Source organism: Hyperoodon ampullatus (genome assembly GCF_949752795.1).
Source record: "Hyperoodon ampullatus genome assembly, chromosome: 14".
NCBI classification, from domain to species: domain Eukaryota; kingdom Metazoa; phylum Chordata; class Mammalia; order Artiodactyla; family Ziphiidae; genus Hyperoodon; species Hyperoodon ampullatus.
In genome coordinates, this window is record NC_136927.1 from 34,306,387 (window position 1) to 34,325,991 (window position 19,605).

Sequence of the window (19,605 nt, forward strand, 5' to 3'; positions counted from 1 at the left end):
ATGCTACATGTAAGATTTTACCACTGACATGGCTTGATGGAAGTAAAACCACTTCCTTCTTGCTGAGTTCTCACTGCTGTCTTCTTACAGAATACCATTACACTTCATAGTAACAAAAATTTGTTAAAATATATTAAGGATTCTTTAACGAATGACAGAATTTTTTTTTTTCCAAATAAGTGGGGGAAAAAATGAAAGAAAAACTTCAGCTCAAAGCTGTGTCAGTGTAAGAGAAACAAAACATTATGGAATATGTCTAAAGGTGAAGTAACTGGTTTCTAGGGGGTCTTCATTAAAACAGAAAAGGTTTTTTTGAACCCACTTTTGTGTGCAGAATCAGACAGTGCTTTCCCATCCTAATTCTATGTTCAAAACGAGACTCAAAGCTTGGTTATAGGTGCAAAGGAAAAGTTGGCTGCCAATTTTACTCTATTTTTGGGTTGCTTTTTGGCTGGGCTTTCCACAGGGTCCTTGCTGAGCAGCGACTCTGGGGTTTCCGTGGAGAGGCAGGGAGGCACTGGGACAGCTGCTGAGATGCCAGATGAGCTGGAATCAGAGGGCAGGTTTTCGTTCTTTATTGGTATTGGAATTTCCATTTTCTCTTCTTGGTTTAAAACCATAATTTCTGTAAATACAGGAAAGCAAACACATTCAGTTCTAGGACCTGCAAAAAGTGTTTGTTTTCAGTTTTCCTCATTTCTCAAAAAAATAATCCCCAAATGTCACACCTATGCCATAATTTACTTATTAGCTCTGTGGCCAATATTATGTGTCACATAAGTCAAACATTTATAAACTTCATCTCAGGTCTCCCTTGAATTACAAAACTTCAGAGACCTTCGTTTTTGGCTACAAATCAATGCGCAGTGGTTTAAAAACATTTTTTTTCCACTTTCTCTGCCCATTCATTCTCTCTGTCAGGTAGTTAAGGACCCATAAGCCACATGTGACCTAAAGACTTTCAGACCAGGAGGGGCCTTGGTACCAGGGGGCCCTGGCCTATGCCACTGACAGGACCGTGCTCTACGTGCACCCAAGGTGGGGCTGGGGGCTGGGGAAGGGGGGAGCAGGGCAAGCAGAGATAAGGGGAGAACTGCACAGAGTCAGAAGTACCCTCAAAAATCCAGGAAGTGAAGCAGCCACTTTTCCCAGAGCGCACACAGGCTGGTCTTTCTCTGGCTGAGCCACAAGTAACTAGCCTGCTGTAGGTACAGAGCCACACTGCTTGGAAGTGATGTGTCCTTATACCTTGGACTGCCACTGCGTGTGCAAGGGGCTCCCGCACCAAAGGCACATAGAGGCTGAGGTGACGGCGGGGAGGCAGAACCTCAGCTCAGCTCTCAGGCTGACTCTCGCTGGGGAGAATAACGGACGGAACTCCCAGCACCGCTCAGGTTATTTCTCTCCCCGGCACACAGGGATGGTTGAACTCAGTACACTAAACACACCAAGGCTACACCCACGGAAGAGCTAACGTCAATTTCCCACCAAGTCTATGCTTCTAGGGGAACCACCCCCGCCGTCGCCACAGCCCAGGTCCAGCTCCGCAGCCAGGTAGGTATACATCTCCTCACTGACTATCTTCCAGATAAACAGCCTCAGCTCTTTCACTGGGTGACGGTGCCAAAGGTGCCAAAGGCTGCTAAGAAGACCGAGGCCTGTGGTCAGCAGGGTCATCTCCTGGACGGCAGTGTCAGCAGAGCGGGGAAGGACCATCCCAACAGAGGAGACGACAAGGGAAGCACCTCGACAGAGCAGGTGGGCCCGCCTCTCAGGAGGCCAGGGACATGACAGAAAGACAAGAGGCCTGGGGCTCCAATCCTGGCCCTGCCTCTTCCTAGGTGAGCAGCCTGGGGCCCGTGCCATCTCTAGCCGGGGCACGAGCTGGGGCCCGAGACACAGGTGCCCTCCCTCCCCTATTCACAGTCCCACGGAGCCCCAGTACCCTCTGGAGTCGTTCAACTCTGGGCCAGACCGGCGGTGACGTGTATGTCTGGTGACGGGCAGGGGCTGCCGCTGGAGCTGCTGCACTTCCCAAAGGTGGGGAGCACAGCCCAGGAAGCCCCTGCACGCTCCCCCGTGGGGTCCCCACCCCCAGCGCAGCTGCAGCGCCCCTCAAGACCACCATCGTTCCCGTGCTTGCTGCTCCCTCAGCCACCTCGGGCTGTGAGCAGGAACCCTGATAGGAAAAGGGGGTCCTGAATAATCCTCACAGGTATATTTGTGCCTGAAAAAGTAGAGTCTCTCCCCACTCCCATCAAACAGTGAACATCTTGGCATTAAGAGTTTACTGTTTAATTAAAGCCACAGAGAAAACCCCACAGTGACACAGGGCCTCCTACCAGAAGGCTCCTGAGGGCGCTCCTCAAACTGAATGAGGTCAGCGGACTGGAGGATGACGGGATCCGGTCTCAGCTGAGGGGACGGCAGGCACGATGGGACAGGCGCACACAAGAGGTCCACAGGGGAGTCGCTGGTCAGGCGGAGGAGCTCCTGCTCCACCGGACAGGGCCCTGGGGGAGAAGGCAGCGGGGCTCCGCTCAGGACTGCACGGCACGGGCTGTGCCTGAGGCCTGCCTTCTCCTTAAGGTCAGGAAGTACTCAAGAACTCAACGTTTTAAAAAAAGCCATTCACAGAAAGGTCTGGGTCACTCTCGGTAAGTGAGATGCCACAGCCAGGATCTCCCGATTTTGTGTTCTTAGGAACACAAAGGGGGCAATTTAAAAACACTGAGAAATTAAAAAACCCATAGAAAGTAGTTAAGTGAGCAAAAGCTCCGAATTAGAAGACTTGGTTCCCAGTTCTGTCACTTCCTCGCTGAGTGCTCTTGGGTAAGCTACTTAACCTCCCGGAATTTCAGTTCTTCATCTGTAGGATGGAGGTACCTACCGCTGAAGGCTGTGCTGACAGCTTGAGAGGATGAGCTACATTCAGGTGCTTTGTAAAAATGTAAAATGCTACATAGCTGATTATCCTATAAACACAGAGCACAGTAGCACTTGTAACTATTTAACAACTTGCAGACTCCTATGAAGATAAAATTCTCATATGTAGCAATGGACTCAAAATTCAAGTGAGTTGATTTCTACCTAGTACACAGAAGATGCCACATAAAATCGGCATGACTCGATGTTGTTCTGAGTAACACTAATGCATTACTATCAAGTCTTTCCCAGGGATGTCCTGTGACAAAGACTCTCCCTAACCCAACTTTAGTCAGGAGTCAGGCTCCTCCAAGCCCTCTTCTCCACCAGACCTTGACCTTGGTCTTCTGTGTCTCGTGTCCTTGCCATGTCCAGTCTTGACAAGAATCTTGAGAAGTCAGTTTAGCAAAAATCCCCCAGCCTTTTGGTATCTGATCAAGTTCCTCATCCCACCCCACCCCCAACCTTTGATGTCTAAGTCCTTGGCCTGCCTTTAACAAGAATCCTCTTAGGTCGGCAGGAATCCCCCTACCTTGATGTCTCCTCTTGGTAGTTTCCCAGCCACCGACCCCCTTGCTCTGCACCTTGACTATAAGCCCCCACTTGTCCTTGTCGCATTCAGAGCTAAGCTCCATCTCTCTCTCCAAGGGCAGCAGAGTTGACTCCATTGCAGTCATCTTGAAGTATTCTAGTAAGTGTCAGAATCTTTTACCTTTAACATCTGAATTACGCTGGCTTATTGTCATTATGGGGGCCGCCGACATCCTTCAAGAACCTTAACTGGTCAACCATCAAATGCAGGCCAGTTTTTTCTCTGTTCTTAACCAAACACCAGACTCCTTTGGAAAATGCATGAATACTTACCTTTAACGAATGAAAATGACCCAGCGTCGTCCTTCCCCCTCAAACCACCCCAGCTCCACCCCAAGCCATTTCCTGAAAATTTCACCAGCTTTGCTTTGTTTTTCCTCTCTTACCGTCACCACCTGCTCCGAGTTTGAGTTCCAAGGCTGTGCGAGATTCGGGCACCTCCAGGATGCGCTCGGTAGCTGAGGGCCGGGTTTCATGACTGGCAGAGGGGAGACCAAGTGAACTCACACGACCTGGAAGACAAAGAGTACCCATCAAAGGGGGATCAGGGCGAGAACTGGGGCTTCTGAAGGGGGAGGGGATGGGGCTTACTTACTTTTCATGTCATTTTTTAACACTACAATTCTCTTATGACCATGTCCTTTTATCCAGACCACCTGCACACAAGACATACTACTGGTTAAGCAGTGGAAAAGGAGGGGAAATAAGCCCTAAAATTCAGGAAGAGTGTGACCTACTGTGTTTGGTAACATACTTAAACATACTAGGACTTAAAGACCAAATTAACGCCAAGAAAAAATCTTCTACACTTTGCTTTAAAGCAACGGAGGCTGGCAGAAACATGCCGCTTATAAAAAGCTGTAGTCTTAGAAGTTGTGAGACTCAGCTTAAAAATTACTCTTTATGGCTCTTTAAAAACATCACCTCCTAAACACCAGAGCTGGTATATAAATGAAGCTAGTTCTCATGTGGGAGCTCTTACCATTTTTTCCAGATACTAAATGCACCTTAAAAGAATTAATGGCTCTCCCACACCCCTCAAGCTAAGCCCATTATCCTGACCATAAAACAAAGGCCCAGACCTAATAACGCTGCCCCCACCTCCGCCAAGAGGGAGGCAGCAGTGGCCCTTGGCTCCCAGAGCCCCCCCACGTGCATCTGTCACCAAGTCCCTCATCTCGGCTCCCAAGCTGTCCTACCCTCGTGTCCCTTCCTTCTTCCTTCACTCAGGCTCAAGCCCAGCATAGTGCTCACCTGGGCCTCCACAGTGGCAGTGCCAGGCTCCTCCTCTCCTCCTGGTTCTCTCAACTCGACCATGGACAGCAGCCCCATGGCGCTTCCTACAGCAACCCTGAGGCTCCTCCCCTCTCTCCACAGAGTCTTGGCCTCCATAACTGAGCTCTTATTTCGCTGAGAGGCTCCAGCTTGGGAGCTCCACACTACTTCTCGCTGCTCTGCATCTGCTCACACTGTCTGCCCTCTCCCCTCTTTGTCACGTGGTTAATGAACTTCTACACATTGTGAGGACTCTGCTCTGGGATCCCCCGCAGCCGGTCCTCCTCAGTGTGCCCACCGACGGCTGCACTGACCACACCAACTGTCACCTGCTCAGATGTCTTGACTCTCCATTACCCCATACCTTTCTGAGGGCAGGATCTGGGACTCACCCACCTCACACCTAGGAATTTAATGAAGGTTTGCAGAATGAAGGAGAAATGCTAAAATCATTCATTTTTCTCCAACGGTATGTATGTTTTGAAAGGATCAGTTCAAAATGCCTGCAGTTTCATTATTCTGTCCGAGAATGAGCCTGTGGCTCTCCAGGAGGACACCCTCCAAGACACTGAGAAAACACCCACCTGTGGGATCGCTCCCAAGAGCTCCTCAACACTACTGTAGCCATACGTCTTGGGTTGCAGTGTTTCTCCGACATACTTGGTATAGGCCATGGAAAATTCATGAAGGAAAAGCTGCTGGTAGTGATAAGTATGAAGCAAAGACCGCACGTTCTTGGCAAACAAATACAGACTTGTGAGCTTCACACACTCCTCTGTCTTATCATTAGTAAAAACCTGGTCCAGGAGAAAACAGCAGCATTAGAAACTTCCAGAGTGACTGGTCCTGCATCCTAGAAGTGAGGGTCTCTCTGAGAGTGAAAAGATGCCAAGTCAACTTGAAAACTTGCAAAAAGCCAGGGAGGAGGAGAGATTGATTCAAGGATCTCCTCCAAGAGAGGGCTATAGCCTTGAGCCAACTCTGGTTCTATTTGTAGGTGTAAGACAGCAGAGGTCTGATGAAATAGTGCGTCAGAAAGGAAGGAAACTGGTAAACTGAAATCTCAAACGAAAGGAGGCAGTGAAGAGAGAGGGCAAAGCCCTAGATGGACAAAGGGGCACCAGACAGTGGGGACCAAAGCCACTGAACCTCGTCTCCCCAAGGAACACCGTGATGCAGGACAACATCATCACTATTCTTAAAACAACAACAACAAAAGCAAAAAGGGAAAAAACCCCACAGAAACCTTTTGTCCTCAAGTAAGCAAATCTGTTTACCATAAGCCTTTCAGTCTAACATGCCCTCACTGAGATCTAGAGAAGAGATCTTTCCCAGCGTTAGCTGGCCAGGGAAAGCCTTTTGTCCAGGAACATCCACTAATATTGCCTAGAACTAGTGTTCATATAATATATAATTAACAGAGTTTAGAAAATGTTGGATTTGATATTGTGAAAGAAAACCAGAGCTGGATAGTAGTTAAAGTGGAAAAAACAGATTTTCTTCAGGACTATTGCAACAGGGAACACCTAAGGACACCTAAGTATAGGTGTCCTTTTCAGATACAAGGAAAAGTGAGGATTTATAGCCAAGGGGGGCTGGGGAGAGGGACATCCAGGGTAGGGGGAATTCTTGTTAAACTGACCTAACAGGATTCTTGCAGAAGGTAGGCCAGGGTGATCAGATACCAAAGGTAGGAGATTCTCTCTAAAACTGGGCCATGTGGGCCCATCAAGGATAAGGGCAGGGCCCAAAGACAAAGTATAGTCTAGAAAGTGGCTCAGGGGAGATTGATTGTTTGGCCAAGGACAGAGTTTTAAAGTTATTTAATTATTGGTCACGTGGTTGTATGATAACAATGGTATAATCATTGTTTTCTTACATTGCGGGATTTATTTAGTTAATATTCTATTTAGAATCATTTTCTTTTGGGGGACTGGTATTAAAGTTACTTTGGCTTCATAAAAGAAGTGGTGTGCTTCCCATCTTTTTTTTTTTTTTTCCCAAGTGATCTAGAAGTGGTTTTTAAAAAGTTGGAGTTACTTTTTAGGTGAGTTAAAACCCAGTTCTTAACCCATCTGGTCCTTGTGCCTTTTGTCAGTGGTAAAATTTCAATGATCTTCAGTCTTTTTTGTTAATTGGTCTAATTTTTAACTTCTTAAAAATTTGGAGTCAATCTGACTTTTTTCCTCAGGATCTTATCTATTTCCTCTAGGTTCTCATATTTGTTGTCCCACAATTGCACACAGTATTCTCTTACTATTCTTCTAATCTCAAAGTATCATCCTTTTTTTTTTTAAACTGCACCGTGCGGCTTGTGGGATCCTAGTTCCCTGACCAGGGATCGAACCCGGGCCCCCTGCAGTGGAAGCAGGAGTCCTAACCACTGGACCGCCGGGGAATTCCCAAACTGCAATTCTTTTTTTTTTTTTTTAAGATTTATTTATTTATCTATTTATTTATTTATGGCGGCTGCGTTGGGTCTTCATTGCTGAGCATGGGTTTTTTCTAGTTGCGGCGAGCCAGGGCTACTCTTCGTTGTGGTGCGCAGGCTTCTCACTGTGGTGGCTTCTTTTGTTGCGGAGCATGGGCTCTAGGCGCGTGGGCTTCAGTAGTTGTGGCTCGCAGGCTCTAGGGCACAGGCTTGGTAGTTGTGGCGCATGGGCTTATTTGCTCCGGGGCAAGTGGGATCTTCCCAGACCAGGGATCAAACCCATGTCCCCTGCATTGGCAGGCGGATTCTTAACCACTGCACTACCAGGGAAGTCCCCCGAACTGTGATTCTTGAAAAGCCACCTGGTGACCAGCCAGTCAACCTTCCCTTCTGCCCTGCATCTGACTGACAGACCACCACATAAGCTATCTCCTTCAGAAAGAGGTAACAGCAGCAGAATCTAGCCTGTTACAGGAAAAAGGCACCCCAGTCTAAGAATCTGGAGGCCAGGGCTTTCATCCTGGCTTGTCATTTGTTTGGGCAGGGTGCCTGCACCTGCCAACGCCTCTGTCTGTTCGTCTATAAAATGACCAATCGGTCTAATCTAGACCATTTGGTGATCTATAAATACCCAATACAAGAGTTTTCATTACGGTGGTTCCAGAACCATTACCATTCATACCTCAACTAAGTAAGGCAGACTCTTCAGAAGTTCGGTCAAAGTCATGAACCCATATTCACAGGGGTTGAGAGGAGTACTGTGGGTGGTTTCATAGTGTCTCTTGAGCTCATCAACAGAAAGATGGGCAGTTCCCTCCCAAGACATCAGCAATACCAGCAGTTGGGCAGTGAGAGCACGCAGAGACTTGCGGTTGATCAGCTGAATCTGTTTGCCAGATTCCATATCAGCAACCTGGAAAGAACAAGAATGCAAACTTTTCAGAACTCAAGAGAGACAGCCTGGGTCATACCTGGTTCATCTAGTTTCACTTTGGCAAACGAGACCAAAAGAGGAAAATCTCTAAGTTTTTCTCTTATTTTTTATTTTTATTTTTTGCTGTACGCGGGCCTCTCACTGCTGTGGCCTCTCCCGTTGCGGAGCACAGGCTCTGGACGCGCAGGCTCAGCGGCCATGGCTCACGGGCCCAGCCGCTCCGCGGCATGTGGGATCTTCCCTGACCGGGGCACAAACCCGTGTCCCCTGCATCGGCAGGTGGACTCTCAACAACTGCGCCACCAGGGAAGCCCCTCTAAGTTTTTCTCTTAAACTGAAGTAAAGTGAGTGGGTTTGCTGTAGCTTCTTTGGGACCCCAGACCAACACTTCAGACCAACTGCAGCAGAAATCATTCTCTCTCTCCCTCCCTGCTGGTCCATAACCAGAAACTTCCATCACCACCACCGCTCCCCCAAGAGAAGGAGATAAGACCGGCCAGCTGACATCCATTGGCCCAAGCTTGTGAGTTAAGGGTTGGTGTTCTCCGGAAGCAGGAGGTGGTTAGATTGCAGGCGACCCTCCAAAGAGCTGCTCTGCAGTCGACTTGCCCGACGTGTGTGTCCCAGGGGCTAGACACGGGAGATGACACAAGGCCTTCTCTGTCCAAGGGCAAGCCGCATTCTTATAGCCCATAAGCACTTGAAAAAAAGCTGGTATTTTCGTGTCTGACTATATGTCTACTTCTCGATTTTTCCAGATTCTCAAGGAGATAAAGGGTTTAACTGATTAAGTGCATTGGGAGGGAAACCTTGTGAAAGAGACACAGGTTATCATTTGGGGACCAAACAGCATGTGAAGAAACAAACATTTGGTGGCTGAGACCTGCAGGCCTCGGGCATGGTGCGGCGGGGAGGGGGGCCGCGTCTGTGAAGTGAGCCATCATGGGAGTGAAAACAGGCAGAGCTTCAGGACACACGCTGCTCAGGCCTGGGCAGGCGAACCACTGCTATCACGGCTGTTTTCCCCTTTATCTGATTTCCAGCCAGGACCACGGGTCAAGCTCAGGGGCTTTGGACCCTCGGAGGCAGAGGGTGGGTGGCACTTGAGGAGCCAGACCAGTACCAGTTTGTCTTTGGAGCTGACGCCCACCCAGAGCCAGGGCAGGAGGCTGGTGGGTCAACCCTGACTCCACTCATCGTGGTTATGGATCTGTGAAGATTCAGACTACGGATTTCCTCAGCAGACCTGGGGTTTAATCAATCAACAGATACAAGCCCAGGGGAGTCCGAGTCATCTTCTTAGACGCCCAGACCATTATTAAGAAAAAAAAATTAAAACCTGCTTGATGCTACTTAGATACATCTCTTGATTCTCGACCCAGGCTACATATTAGAATCACCTCGCGAGCTTATCTGTGCTCTGAGGCTAAGAGCACACCTGGCCTCATTCTATAAGAATCACAGAGGCCTCAGTATTTCCCAGAAGCCCCCCGGAGACCGCAATGTGCAACCAGGGTAGCAAGCTGGAGCCGCTCCCATCTTTTCCCGCTTTAATGCTCACACCCGAACGTCCCGGTCGTCGGCCCTTATTCATCACAGTCGGCGGTCGTGGCTTAGTCTTCCAATCCACTGAAGCCCTCCAACTGCCATCACCCTGAGCAAATGAACATCCAGGGGGCCTGTCCCATACCAGGGCCTTCAGTTCCTCAAGTTCTCATCTCCAATGACATTCTCTTCTACTCAGTTCCACTCCAGACCCCACCCCAGGCCACACTGGGGACCTTGTCACGGCCCACTTCCAGAATCACTCATTCAAACCTCCCACACGTCCTGCCTGAAGAGCAGATGCCAGGGTTGGAGACAAGAAGGCGATCTGAATGCTCAATTCTTATGTTTCTTCAACTTTGCCAGCATGGACTCCTACTTCCTCCCGATTCACGAGCCCTCTCTTTCCTTCACTTTCCTCTTTTATCCATCTTGGCACTGATAGGCCATTAATTCATGAACATTCCTGTCAATACTCTATCTACACTCCTTTGTCCCTATGTCTTTTCATTGCAAAAACCCATCTGGCAAAATCCCACCTTGCACCAACGCTCTTGCTTTCCCTGAGTCTGTACCCAAGCAGCCACATCTCCACTGTCTCCACAGGAAACCTACGTGCACCCAGCCCTGGGGAGCTCCACGCTCCCAGCACCCGTACAGCCTCCCTGATCAGGCCCCTCTCCCGCTCACCACTGACAATTCAGACCTTCTCAGCTCTTCAGTGTGGAATCCCGTCTCTCTCCCCCTCTCTCTAAGCAGTTGCTCTCACCTTGTACTTGACAGAGGAACAGCTCTGGGAAGGTAATTCCCTCTTTTCCTGGTGACACACATCAAACTCCCCTACATCCGCCTCCGCCCTACCCGCTTCCCTTTTGTCAGAATACTAACATCAGAGCTGTCCCTCCTTCCACTGAATGCCAATTCCCATGCCTCTGGCTCCCTTAGGACCCTCACCCCACCACCCTTTCTGGCCTTTGTATATCAATCTCTCTCAAGGAGAGCCTTCTCAGCGGCTCTCAAACATGCCCAGTCTCCCCGACTGGAAAGAACAGCCAGCAAGCACTCACTGGCTCAGAACCACCGTCTCCTGCTCTTCTCCTTCGCAAGCAAACAAACCGAACAGCTGTCTAGTTACCTGCTGCCAATGTCTCGCCCCCGCCGCTTCCTCGTTTCTCAGCCCACTTAGTGCGGCTGTGGTCCCGTATCACTGGCGCCGATCCTGCTCCGGCCGGCAGCACCACGTACCTGCACTCAGCTTGGCCCCGCGGTCCCTGAGTCCTGTCTCACCTGCCCTCTCAGTAGCACCTGGTGCTGCCGGCCGCTCCTCGTCCTTGGCCTTGGACGTTCCCCACTCCTAGTGTTCTTCCTGCTCTCCGGCCTCTGCATCCCTGCTTCCCACGAAGGGTCCTCCTCCTCTAACTGCCCAGCACAGAAACAGACTCCTTCCAGACCTGTGACTGGCGCTGCCACCACTTCGTACATTTTCCTTCCACTTCTTCCTCCTTGTAGTGAGTTTTCTTGGTCCTGTGGTGGACACAGCCTGCACACTGTTCAGCTGCGCTGCCCAGGATTGCGAGGATCAGTTCAGCACAGGCTGGGGAAGAAGAGGCAGTCACCCTCTCCAGTCCGGCCTCTCCAGCAACCAAGGCAACTCTGAGCCCCAGCCTGCTCCTAAACCTACTCCATAAGTGAGTGAGAATCCGGAAAGGAGAGCTGTGATTTCAGTCTCCCCAAAACTTCAGAGACAAAGATCTGTGTACAAGGATCCAACTTCAGGTCAGCAGGACTGAGATTGAGACACCCAAGAATAAACACCCTGGGATAAACTGGCAACTTCGGTTCACAAAGACATTATTTTGGCAAGGCCACTAAAAGACACACAAAAGCAAGACCAAAAATCTAAACTGCCAAACCCAAGTCACCTCCTATTACCCAAAAACGTATTAACAACACAAAACAAGTTGTGAAACAACAGTAAGCAGTGCAAGGTGTAAATACAGAAATACTAAATCACACGCAAACATCCCAATGAGGATTATGCCACCACAAGTCTTACTCCGTGAAAAAAAAAAAAAAAGTTACCTTTACAACATGGCAGAGTTTCTGTGTTAGAGCCGAAACTGAACTGACGTCGTAGTCTTGGAGACGAAATGTGTAACCAAAAGTCTTAGCATATTCTGTAAGCAGATCTGTCATCATAAGGCAGTTATCTTTTTGGGACCGAAGGAGTTTAACAAACTGGGCAGCTAGAGCTTTGAACCGTTCGACCTCTGTCAAAGTGAGGATTTTTTCTTCTCCACATTCCAATACCTTGGAAAACACACAGGAGGAAAGGGAGAGCCAGTTATGACTGTTCACGGGATTAAATGGCATGAAAATGTATACAATTAGGAACTAAGAAGCACTTCAGTGTTCTTTAATGGATGTCAAGTTTCAGTTTTGCAAGATTAGGAAGTTCTGGAAATTAGCTGACCAACAATATGGACATATTTAACACTGCTGAACTATACACTTAAAAATGGGCAGGTAGGTATTTTACCACACACACACAAAATTTTTAAGCACTGCAGTGGTCAAAGATGGCAATAGTAATAAAAATCAACAATAGAAATCTGGTTTAACTTAGCGATGACTTAACAGCCAAGCATTTGCATCACCTCGTGCCCTCATCCCCACCTCCAACAGAAGAGATCTGAAAAATATGGGGCTCATGGGAGAAGATTCAGTTTATGAAACAAGCTATGTAATCCTTTTCTCAACAGATAACCTAAAACTAACCTGAAGAATGATTTCTTTATTGAAGGAAAAACCACATTTACCTAAAAATACTAAGAAGCCAACAACGCAGCTTCTCTGACTGAAGTATTTCAAAATTTCATCCTATTTCATAACTTCCTACTTCCCAGGCAAACAGGTCTGAAAGAAAATTTTTTTAATTCCCCCTTATATTGTTCTGAAAGATATAATTAGAATTTCTTCACTTACTTGTAAAATATCAGGTATGGCTTCAAAAAGTTCGAGTAGTTTGGTAAACCCATAGTATGCGAGTTTGCACTGCCGGCCAAAGTGGTGATGGTAAGAGGGGATAAATTTATTAAAGGGCATCCGGAAATGGGGTTGGTGTCGCAGCAAATCCACAACATCCTTGGAGAACTGTTTTGTCCTTTCTATTTCATCCTGGGTACGTTCTTTAAAAAAAAAAAAAAAAAACAAAACAAAAAAAACCCCATAAGCTACAATCTTCTTCTATCCATTTGTGCTTAACATTATTAGTGTAGTTAGTCCTATGCACTGGTTACAAGAGATAACATCTCTGCCTTCCAAACACACACAACCTAAAACAAACACACTCTTCTCTTTCCAGATGGTTTTCAAATTCAATCAAGAGCAGAGCACCAGGAAGTCATGATACACACACGCACACATACACACCTATGTAATTTCAGCTTACAAACTAGAAATAATTTCTCTAGCCCCTCCACCTCCCCACACCCACTCTACATATATGAACATGACACACATACATGTCTCTGTACTTGAAAAAGTAATCTAGAAATTATATTACTAAACCACACTTCTGAATATTAACATGCTTTGTTTATTCATCTGATCTTCAGTTAAAATTGCTAGCAGCAAAGAGTATCAGGCGCCAAAAGTTTAACAAAAACACAGGAGAGAAAAGTTTAAACTTAGATTTCTGTTTCTATTATATTTTAAATTAGAATTACGAAAAGACTGGCATTAGTCATTTTAGCTTTGGAATACTATGATTTCATGGACATCAGTGTCCTGCAAGAGCACAGTTTAAGACCCACTGACCGATAAGAGCGGGAGAACACGACTGTGTGTAGATTTAATTTTTCTATCCTAGTTCCCACCCCAGACCTCAACTGGAACTACTAAAACGTGGAAGATGAAACATCCATTTGAGTCTTCTTTCCTTCTCAAGTGTGTTATCTCAGAGTTAAAAAGGAGAGACAAGCAACAGTCACGGTAACTGACTCAAGTGGATAATTACAGCATAAACAGCCAGAGACAGGCTGAAGGAGGCAATTTCAGAAAGTGCTGGTTATACCCTTTTTTCCCCTTAGAGTGAATTTTGAAAACATAGCCTGGTTTTCTTCTTGACAAGTGGCTTCCCCACTCTGAGGACGCTAGGATCCACTGCCTGGCAGAGCAGTTTTCACACTGCACTTTCCATGGAATCTTCAGGAATCACAGAGAAGGAGGGGGAAAGTGCATCCCTTGTATGATTCCATGTTAAAATGACCACTGAGACACACAACTTTCTTCCAGCAAATTTAAGTCACATACCTCTTTTGGGGATACAAATCACCATTTCGTTATCTTGTTGCGACAAGCAGATGGTTGTGTCTGGAATCTCTGATACGATATCAATCAACTCACAAACACCATATTCAGTGACATCCCAGTCCTTTGAGAAACACCTAGGTTTTAACCATGGAAATGGATGAAGAATGAGAAGTAGCATTTGCCAAAATAATTTAAGTTTTCCAAAAGAATGCTAAATGGAGAAGTTAGATGATTATTTTAAATTTGGGAGAACAAGTGTTTTAAAATATTTGCTTTCATTTTTAAAACAAATACCATACGCTAACACATATATATGGAATCTAAAAAAAAAAATGGTTCTGAAGAACCTAGGGCAGGACAGGAATAAAGACGCAGCTGTAGAGAATGGACTTGAGGACACGGGGAGGGGGAAGGGTAAGCTGGGACAAAGTGAGAGAGTAGCACTGACATATATACACTACCAAATTTAAAATAGATAGCTAGTGGGAAGCAGCCGCATAGCACAGGGAGATCAGCTCAGTGCTTTGTGACCAACTAGAGGGGTGGGATAGGGAGGGTGGGAGGGAGACAAAAGAGGGAGGAGATATGGGGATATGTGTTTATGTATAGCTGATTCACTTTGTTATAAAGCAGAAACTAAAAAATAAAATAAAATAAAATAAAATTTGCTTTCATTTTTTTCCCTTCTCATCAACTCACCAATGATAAGCCTGCGTGAATTCTCTCACAATAACTTGTTTGCTGGCTTGGGATTTGAGAAGTTTTAGTAAATCCTGAGTAAAGCGCTTCACCTGGGCCCTGTGGGTAAGGGTCAGCAAGCGTTTGGAGCCCATTCCAAGAATCTGCAAACCAAACACTTTGGTTATTTATACTCATGAGACCCTGGCAGATTCTGACTTTCTTTTTGATGCCTCTCTCTCTGGCTCTCTCTCTCTCTCTCTCTCTCTTTCTCTCTCTCTCTCTCGTTACCACTCTCAGAGAACAAGTCCTTTTATGTGTGATATCTGCATCTTGAAACACACAGACCAACAAAATGTAGGTGTCAGAATGAACAACTGCTCACGTGCCTGGGACCCTTTTTTCCTTGCACACTCTTTCCTAAATAGTCATGAATACAGAAATAAAAAGCATGTTATCAGCCTGGGCAACTAATTTTGTCTTTAAAGGACAGCTCAAGTTTTGCAGGCCATTTTTACAAGTGGGAAGCTATTATAACACCTTAAGTTAATAGGCAAAGACTCCTTAGGAAACACTGTCAGGCTCCAGCCCAGTAACTGGTCTTGAACTCCTTTGTAAGAAAGGTAAGCCCGCGTTACAGCAGCTCCTGGGTAACAGGGAACAATTCTGGAGAGGACTCTGCTAGGAGGAAGGAGGGCAGTCTATAGAGATGAGAAGGAAGTACTCCTCGGTGCACTTAGGAGTTCCTTTGGAAACTCACAGCTTTCTGAAAAACTGAGAGGCCACATCGTGTATAAAACATGTGTATAAAGGAAGTTTTTACAGGATGTTTGCTCTGAGCTGACTTCTTAGGGATTAAGTTACCAGGTACCCTGTTTCTTTGGTGGAGATAGCCAAAGCCACGGAGGAACATTTCCACTGTTAAAACAAATAAACTCTTAGCACTCCTTACCTGCAACACATGAGGCACTGCTTCTAACAATTCGATCAGCTTGGAATATCCATAGTCTGATACCCGGCATTGCTTTGCAAAATGATGGTGGTAAGATGGGATGAAATTACTAATCGGTATGACACAGGATGGCTGGCTCTTCAGTAAATCGATCACTTCTCTACTGAACTGGATCAGCTGGGGGTTACCCACAGGACTTTTAGAACGCAGAAGCCAAGGATCTAAATATGCGGGGAGAAAAAAGGAACAGGCACAAGAGATAAAGCATGACTGCAGCCGATGAAAGAAAAGTAACTAACCTTGCATTCCCTTGCTGGAACTCAATAATGACCAAGCACACAAGACCAAACAGCCGCTTTACTTCTCAGCTGCTAAACCCAGGTCCTCTATAACCAAGAGGCTAGCCCAACTTCTTTACAGGCTGGCAAATGCTTCCCCACTACTTCTCTAAGTCAAGTTGCCAAAGCAAAACATGGTTCACCATAGTGTGAACTTAAAAGGGAAGTGCAGATACACAGGTAGTTTCCAGCTTATAAACTGGTTGTGTGTCAAAGATCCATTTGTAACTTGGTCACTAACATATTTTCCCACAGAAACAAAGTTATAAATGGTCACGAAGCAGGTAGCCCAGAAGGGCCTAATTAACCCAGAGAGGGGCTGCAAATGTTGTCTAGGAAACTGTGGAAAGCAGTGATGTAAAACTAGCATGAGACAAAACTAAGAAACAGGTTTTTGCAATTATCTTGAATGTTCACCTAATTAAGAAGTTTTAATTATTTTATTTATACAAGTGTAAATAATCAGATGGAAAGCTTTATAAGGGGATAGTGGGCTAATGACACAGGAGAAAGGAGGGAGCAGCATAACAACACAGGATGGGGAGGGTGTAGGCCTGAGGGGAAAGGTAGGAAGAAGCTTCGGTACAAACAGAGCTCCCTTGTTATCCTTACCTTTCTTCCTACAGGGCAGGGGGAGGTGGGAGGAGAAGAGGATGAGGAGAAAAGGAGGAAGTGTTGGGGGCCAAAGAGAAGGGAGAGTCGATATGAAGGCAACAATTCACAGTGCTGTGCACAGGTAGCAGGATTAGACACCTGCAACTCAGGGGGTGCCAGAGCTCAGAAACTCATCCAAATCTCGGTTCAAATATCCCAGTCCCTTACATTTAGAGTTAAATCTATTTTCACATTGATCAAAGTCATAAATGTTGATCAAAATAAATTTCCAAAGTAAATACTCAGAGATATTTCCTTCAAATAGCTTAAACTATTTTTAAAGGGCAAGCCAAAAAAGCTTTACAAAATTAGATAACCAGAGAGACTTGTAACTGTGGAATTTGGATATTAAATTTTTAAATAATTTATGCTGGTACTTTCCAAAAGTCTAGCTTTGCCAAACCTTTAGCACTCTGGAGTTTTTCAAAGATCAAAGGAGACACCCACGGTGCTTTATGACGGGCAAAGAGTGCTGCTATTTAAGAGAAAAGCCAACAGCCTGGACCAAATACCTGAAACCTACCTGTGTTTGGAGGCGGGGGCTTGTTGTGAATCCACTTAACTACTCTGATGCCATTCTGTGCAGTGGCGATGTTCACACCTGGCACGCAGGTGATGAGGTGTTCCACGGGAACACCCCCCCCTCGGTTTTCCTGCACTACCTCTAGTTCACCAAACTCTGCGGCATAACAATCTGGAAAACTGAAGTGGGGGGAAAAACAGGTTAATTAAAATAATGGAAAAGCAAAGCACTTGCCAAACAGACGCCTGCCTTTATTTTAACACATCCATTAATAAATAATTTCTGTTAAGATGCCCATGATCTGGGTTTCAAAGTTAAATTAAGGTCCTAGAGAGGCAATTACTGTGGCATTTCTCTCTTTGATGCATTCTGATGGTACCAAAAATTCCTGGGCAATTTTCTATCAGAGGGGGTTAAAAATAAGGCAACAGGGTTGCAAGTTCAATCTCCTCTAACATGTCAGTTCGGTGGCTTTAAGGCAACTTGGTTCTGTGTTGGCCCCTCTATTAAGCCTACCACGTGGCCCATGGGGTGGCTGAAAGGACTTCTGAATACTTTTCTCCTAACAAACGTTGAAATCTACAACTATTTGAGACCGTGCACTCTCTCGTAGTACTTGTGCACAGCACTTCCAATAATCTTTTCTCTGTGGAGAACAATCTGCCCTATTCATGCTGATGTTTCTAAAATTCAGCACAAACACAATTTCCTGTTGAAATATCGAGTGAATGGATCCCATTTCAGATACACTTCGACTACAAGTGGTAGCTAAAAACGTTAGGCTGAAGCCTGGTACAGTGCGTGCTTGGGGAGAGGTGCAGGCAGGTGGCGGACTTTCTATAAAGAGGAGGACTAAGGCATCACAATGGCTTTGACACGGTCACCTTAATAAAGGCACGGTGCCCTCGTGTGTCTGCAGAAGACTATGAACCTGGGGCGCGAACGTCTTCAGCGAGAGAATCACAAAAGGAATCTTGTAAGAGTCTGGATCAAATTCATGTTCACTGCCGAAAAGAGAACAAAACAGATGACATTTCTCAGTGGTCTAAGACGTTCCCAAGGTAATTCTAACAGATGCTCCACGACCTTTTACAAAAGGATTACTTCTCAAGGGAAATGGGCAATCTACCTGAAATCCTTATTGGGACAGTGCTGCCTGCAGACAGGCTCGTGATATTCTAATTCTTCAAATATAATTGGGCTGCAGTTTGTTGAGGAGCCGTCATGTGACTGGGAAGACCCCAAGGGGCTCTGGCGGGCCTGACTGCTGGGTAAGAGACACACCAGTCTGCCATTTCCTTGTTCACGGATTGCGACTGTGTCTGTTAGTTTATACAAATCTGACACATTCAACCTGTGTCCAAACCTAAAAGCAAGGAAAGAGAGAGATGCTGACTTAAAGAGAACGTTTTTCTTTGTACAGAAATTCCTGACCTGTTTAGATAAAGCTCTATAACCAAGAATGGTTCCCCTGTCTCTTTGAAAAGTAAAACTGGGATAATTCTATAAATTTATTCACCATCAAACCAGTGATGCTTGGCACTCCCTTCCAGTCATCCCTGGCCCATTGCCCGTTACAGTGATTATATATATCATTTGGTACCTAGCCTCCGACCCCACACAGTCTCTGTAAATGCCTCACCTAATTTTCTGAGATGGAAAACTATCTGCCATGACCCATTTCACCTTGGCCTCCCCTTCACTTCCAAATCCCTCTGTATTACTTCTCACCATCTCTGCTTCTCTCCCTCAGAAGAGCTATACCCCTTTTCAGCTAACCCTATGCTTCAGCCCCCTGACCTACACTAGACTGGACCCCCCAGTCACTACCCTGACTTGTGTCTTTCATACTTGGAGCTTAAAGGCACAGGATCTTAAGACAGAGAGATTTGAGTTCAAATCCTGACTCAACCTATGTGACCTCAGTCAAGTTATATAACCAATCTAGGCCTCAGTTTTCCCATCTGTAAAATGGGGTGACAATCCCTACCTCACAGGGTTGACGTGAGAATTAAATGTGGCATGTATGGAGACAGCTTAGCACAGAGTAAGTGCTCATTAAATGTTAGCTGCTCCAATGGTCTCTTCCCAGTGCCCTGCCTACACGCTCAGATCTCCCCATGACCAACACCAGTCTCAATCCTGGCCCCCACCCCCTACACTGCCCCACTCCACCTATGTCCAGTCTTCTCTGTGCTTCACTCAGTCTGGAGCTCTCGCGTCTTCCCTATAATGGAAACAGCTGGTCTCTCAGGAGTTGCCTCTGCTGTTTCACCATCCAGTCTGCCATCCCCTTCCCTCCAGGATTGTCTCCACAGGACTCTTCAGAGTTGGCTCTCAAGTCATCAGTGGCCGCCTCCTCCTCCTCCTCCACCCCAAACCTCACACCATGTTCTCAGGCCATCCCCACCCTGCTGATAACACTCTGGCCTCTGGGTTCTCACC

General features: G+C 46.4%; 1 protein-coding gene across 2 annotated transcripts in view; it reads right to left on the bottom strand.

Annotated features, from left to right (window-relative positions):
* Positions 1-380: 380 nt before the first annotated feature.
* MARF1 (meiosis regulator and mRNA stability factor 1) overlaps positions 381-19,605 on the bottom strand; it is a gene marked incomplete at its 3' end in the record, with an annotated part of 34,771 nt that continues 15,546 nt past the window's right edge. For both annotated transcript variants that reach the window (XM_079720255.1, XM_079720254.1), the window contains exons 13-26: positions 18,290-18,526; positions 18,045-18,164; positions 17,161-17,339; positions 15,646-15,866; positions 14,715-14,857; positions 14,016-14,149; positions 12,687-12,889; positions 11,784-12,011; positions 7,905-8,135; positions 5,376-5,588; positions 4,112-4,172; positions 3,903-4,028; positions 2,343-2,513; positions 381-625 (exon numbers count right to left, since the gene is read on the bottom strand). In XM_079720255.1, coding sequence (XP_079576381.1) covers positions 381-625; positions 2,343-2,513; positions 3,903-4,028; positions 4,112-4,172; positions 5,376-5,588; positions 7,905-8,135; positions 11,784-12,011; positions 12,687-12,889; positions 14,016-14,149; positions 14,715-14,857; positions 15,646-15,866; positions 17,161-17,339; positions 18,045-18,164; positions 18,290-18,526 — 2,512 coding nt within the window. The remainder of the gene's footprint in view (positions 626-2,342; positions 2,514-3,902; positions 4,029-4,111; positions 4,173-5,375; positions 5,589-7,904; positions 8,136-11,783; positions 12,012-12,686; positions 12,890-14,015; positions 14,150-14,714; positions 14,858-15,645; positions 15,867-17,160; positions 17,340-18,044; positions 18,165-18,289; positions 18,527-19,605) is intronic.